Below are 4544 nucleotides of genomic sequence, written 5' to 3'. Positions count from 1 at the left end.
TTTTAGATAGGTAGGGTAATGCATTTCAGTATGAATTTGATCTAGCAGTGTAAACCTGAGATTTTCAAGAGTTGGCTTCCGCTGATTTTGATTATTAAGCGTAACGAGACTAAAAGAGTCGTGAAGCGAGTCGGAAAGAAAGAGGCGAATCCACAAGAGTCTTATTTTTTATATTATAACGGGCGGAGATTAAGAGGTAGGCAAGTTGTTAGGCTCCAGAGAATAGAATGCAATGAAGGGCCTAACTCCTAGTAAGACGGGGAAGGAGTGTTATGAAAGGGAGAAAGAGGAAGCAACCGCTGTACCCCGCCTTCTAGCTCTTAGACTTTTAGAAAGGGGTTCCTCCGGCGCCTTGTTCCGTTAGTTTACTTTTCATTTTCAGTCTTGTAAGTTAGTTATGTCTTTCAAGGGGTATCACCATCCCCCGCACCTCTTGTTGGTGGAAGCGCGGGGCGTTGCAACCATCATCCTTGGACCCGGAATATAGAGCTCTTCCTTGGTACCTGGAGGATGGAGAAGAGAAGGCATTGTCTTTCCTTGATGGAAAACGCTATGGAATAGCTATCATTAACGGAGGAAATTCTCCTTCCGCACCTTGATCTTACAAGGGCTATTTTCACTAAGCCGAATCTGTGGACTGAGTGGCTAACTATTCTAAGAGTGGGGCTCTTCTTTGTATCGAGAAAATCATTTGTTAACAGTTCAAACTCCCTGGCACCATCCCCTGAATAAGGGGCTGGGGGAGGTTTGACACCCTCCCTGAGCACTTTGCTTTAAAAGGAGCAATAGTGGTCCTGCTAACGAGGTACAGAGATAGCTCATTAGTTGGTAAGCACTTGCTGAAGCATCCTGACTCACGGGAATTTGATTCAATACAAACCTCAAATCAGAATCATAAATCACCTCTTTCTTGAGTTCTAAATCAAAAATGAAGCCAAGATAGATAGCCTTAGATAGCTCTTGTCTAATGAAGAAATTGGTAAGAGTACTAATATGATACCACTTTCTGAGGATGAGGATCAGATCCAAGATTTGTATTCATTTTTCAAAGATGAACTGATTTCATACTTAATTAACTTGGGTAACTGGTGGTGAGGTTTGGTTGAGCTTTGGTCGATCCCATCTTGTACGGATGGTACGGCCATGTACGGCCTTGTACGGATTGGTTGATCCCAAAGCTCCCAAACCTTCCTAGTCTTCCTTTTCCTCATTCTACTCAAACCTCATCTCCTTTCTTCACTTAACTCTCCTCATCTTAACACTCCCCCTCAAGCTTAGCTTTGTGAAAGCCTAAGCTTGGACAGCCATGAGATCTTCCTCATTAAAAACCTCACCAAGGAAAACCCATTGGGACAAAACCTTGATGAGGGAAAAAGAGTAAAGATCTCATGACTAAGGGGATCAGCTACTTCTCTTCCCAAGATCAATGAGGCACAGTCTGATATGAATGGACTCCATTGTCTTTTGCCTTGCTGCCTTGGTGAATACATCAGCCAACTGATCTTCACTCTTAGTATAACATGGCAAGATGACTCCTAGGACAATCATCTGCCTCACCTTGTGGCAATCAACCTCAATGTGCTTGGTTCTTTCATGGAACACCGAGTTGGAAGCTATGTGGATTGCGGCTTGGTTATCACAATGCATGGTCATTGGCTTCTATCTCCAAATGCTTCAAGATGCCCTTGATCCAAACTAGCTCGTTTGTAAGCTTCAGCATAGCTCTATACTCAGCTTATGCACTTGAGCAGGACACCACCTTATGTTTCTTACTCTTCCAAGTCACCAAGTTGCCTCCAATGAATGTGCAATAGCCGGTTGTTGATCTTCTGTCAGCTCTATCTCCTGCCCAATCTGCATCACAATAGCCAACCACTTCAGTGCTTCCATTGCACCCCATCCATACTCCTTGATCCGGCGAGCCATTCAGATATATCAACAGCCTCTCCACCATGCGCCATTGATGTTCCTTGGGAAGTTGCATGTGTTGACTCACCTGATTCACAACAAAGCATATATCAGGCCTTGTAATGGTAAGATAAATCAATTTGCCAAAAAGTTTTCTATAGAGTTTAGGATCATGAAATGGCTTGCTGTCTTCAATCTCCCCCTCTCTTGGTACTTTGTAGCCATCTTCCATTGGCATCCTTGCTGTCTTGCCTCCATAAGCACCTGCACCTTTCAAAGTGTATACTTCCTTTGGGACCCTTCCTTGGATCTACAAATCTCAATTCCAAGAAAGTATTTCATTTCTCCCAAATCTTTGATTTCAAACATGGATTTGAGAAACTCCTTGGTTGCTTTGATACCCTCCTTATCACTCCCTGTGATAATGATATCATCCACATACACAAGGAGAGCAACCATACCTGAGGGTGTAGTGAGGGTAAAGAGAGTATAATCCAATTCTGACTTCCTAAAGCCTCTCCCATTCAGTGTTGCTCTTGGTGATTGCTTCAAGCCATAGATAGCCTTCTTTAACCTCAGTACATTTCCTTTCTTCACTAGATGTTCTAGGCCTGGTGGAGGATACATGTAGACTTCATCCTCAAGTTCCCCTTGTAGGAATGCATTCTTTACATCCATTTGCCACAATCCCCATCCAAGGTTAACAGCCAAGCTCAAAACAATCCGAATGGTGTGTAACTTGGCTACTGGTGCAAATGTCTCAATGTAATCCTCTCCATATGTCTGAGTGAACCCTCTTGCTACTAGTCTAGTCTTCTTCCTCTCAATCGTCCCATCAGCCTTGTATTTTATTGTGAAGATCCATCTACTAGACACAGCCTTCTTCCTTTTTGGTAGTTCACTCTCATACCATGTATCATTCTTGATCATAGCTCCTGCCTCAGCTCCTACTGATTCCTTCCATTCCTTATCCTCTATTGCCTCTTCATAGCTTCTTGGAATATGATTCTCATCCAAGTTTACCATGAGTGCGCAATGTGCTTTTGGATATTGAGCAAATGAACACACGGCCTGAGTAGGATGCTCCACAGCTTGGGCATTGTAGTTCACTCTCGTGTTTACCGAGCTAGAAGTATCCTTTCTCAGCCTTGTACTTCTTCTCAACACTGGCCCTTCTTGCGCCATCTCTTGTTCTCCTTCTTGTGGCAGCACACTTGTTTCAGATCTTTCTTCTCCTAGCTGACTTGCTTCAGCTCCCTCTTCCCTTAGCTGACTCTCTTCAGCTTCTTCTTGTTGATCATTTGATTCCACAGCTTGATCATGAGAACCAGAACTCTCTTCTCTACTTGTCTCTTCACGGTTTTGAGTTCTTGCTTCATTCCCCCCCCCCCCTCATGCTCAAGATTGGAAGTCTGATGATCCGGAATTGGTGGAGTGCTTCTCACTTCTTGCTGTTCTTGATCTACTTTGATTCCAAGACCTTCTAGGATTATTCTTAAGGTTGCAGCTCTATCTGAAGTAAGATCTCTCAAGTCTTCTTGAATCTGTTCCTCATAATATCCTTTCTCTTGAACAAACTTCACTTGTCTAGATACGAACACTCTCCTTGTGTTAGGGTCATAGCACTTGTGTCCTTTCTGACTTGATGAGTATCCAATAAACATTTCCTTTGATCTCTTAGCTTTTAGCTTGTTTCTTATCTCTCCCGGCACTGTGAGATTTTCAGAGTACATGTGCTTGAGTGATGTAAGAACAGATGAGAGATTTGTGTATGATGAAGTATGAAGAATAGAAAAGAGATTAGGAGAATCAGAGAGAGTATGTGAGAGATTAAGTGATTTAGGAAGAGTATGAGACATTAGAGAGACTGAGAGACTTAGTAACAAGATTAAGAGACTTAGTAACCAGAGAATAAGATTCAAGAACAAGTTTATGAAGAAGAGAGACACTCCCAGCTTAAGGGTTACAAAATGATCATAAGAGGCTTATATATGCCTTTACACAACTCAGATCATAAACCTAGATCCTAAGGCTGTAAATAAAAGATAGAATGGATGGCTAGTATGAGAGGAAGCTGGTCTTTGATGTTCTGGTGCTAGCTGGTCGTGGTTGAACTGAATGGAGGGCTCAGATTACTTCATTTGAATTGGATGGATCAGATGAGTCAAGGCTGTAAAGGTAAAGCACCTTTACCTTTCTAGCTCATACCAACAGCTCACCTTATCCATTTGAATCTTCCTTTGCCTCCAAGAGTCCCCAACGGACACTTAAGATCAGATTGAACCGCCCACGCATTGCACATCTTGATTTGGGCTTAACCGGATGACTTGGGCGTGAGGAGTGGACTGTACGGTTGATGGTACAGACCTCCTGTCCGTACCACTCGCCCTATCTTTGTACATTGCCCTATCTTCCTTCTTGGTTGCACCAAGAACCTTCATGGATCCCCCTAGACCGTACAAGGCCGTACAACTCGCCCTAGCTTTGCACCTCATGGCCTTTTTCTCTCTAACTCCTCCAAAGCCTTCACATGATCAGTCTAAGTCTTTCCTAGAGTTAACTTCTCAAGATAACTACTTCAGAACACTTCTGAAGCTTGACTGAACTCTTCTGGACATCTTCTAGAGCTTGCCCTA

At 43.1% G+C, this 4544-nt stretch overlaps 1 protein-coding gene across 1 annotated transcript; it reads right to left on the bottom strand.

Moving 5' to 3' along the window:
* Positions 1-1735: 1735 nt before the first annotated feature.
* On the bottom strand, positions 1736-2146 carry LOC106319881 (uncharacterized mitochondrial protein AtMg00810-like). Its single transcript, XM_013758283.1, has one exon. It carries the CDS (start codon positions 2144-2146, stop codon positions 1736-1738), a length of 411 nt encoding a protein of 136 aa, XP_013613737.1.
* Between the last annotated feature and the right edge of the window lie 2398 nt (positions 2147-4544).

Source organism: Brassica oleracea, unplaced genomic scaffold, assembly GCF_000695525.1.
Source record: "Brassica oleracea var. oleracea cultivar TO1000 unplaced genomic scaffold, BOL UnpScaffold00673, whole genome shotgun sequence".
NCBI classification, from domain to species: domain Eukaryota; kingdom Viridiplantae; phylum Streptophyta; class Magnoliopsida; order Brassicales; family Brassicaceae; genus Brassica; species Brassica oleracea.
Note: the sequence above shows the minus strand (reverse complement) of the source record. Positions and strands in the feature narration are given on the sequence as shown.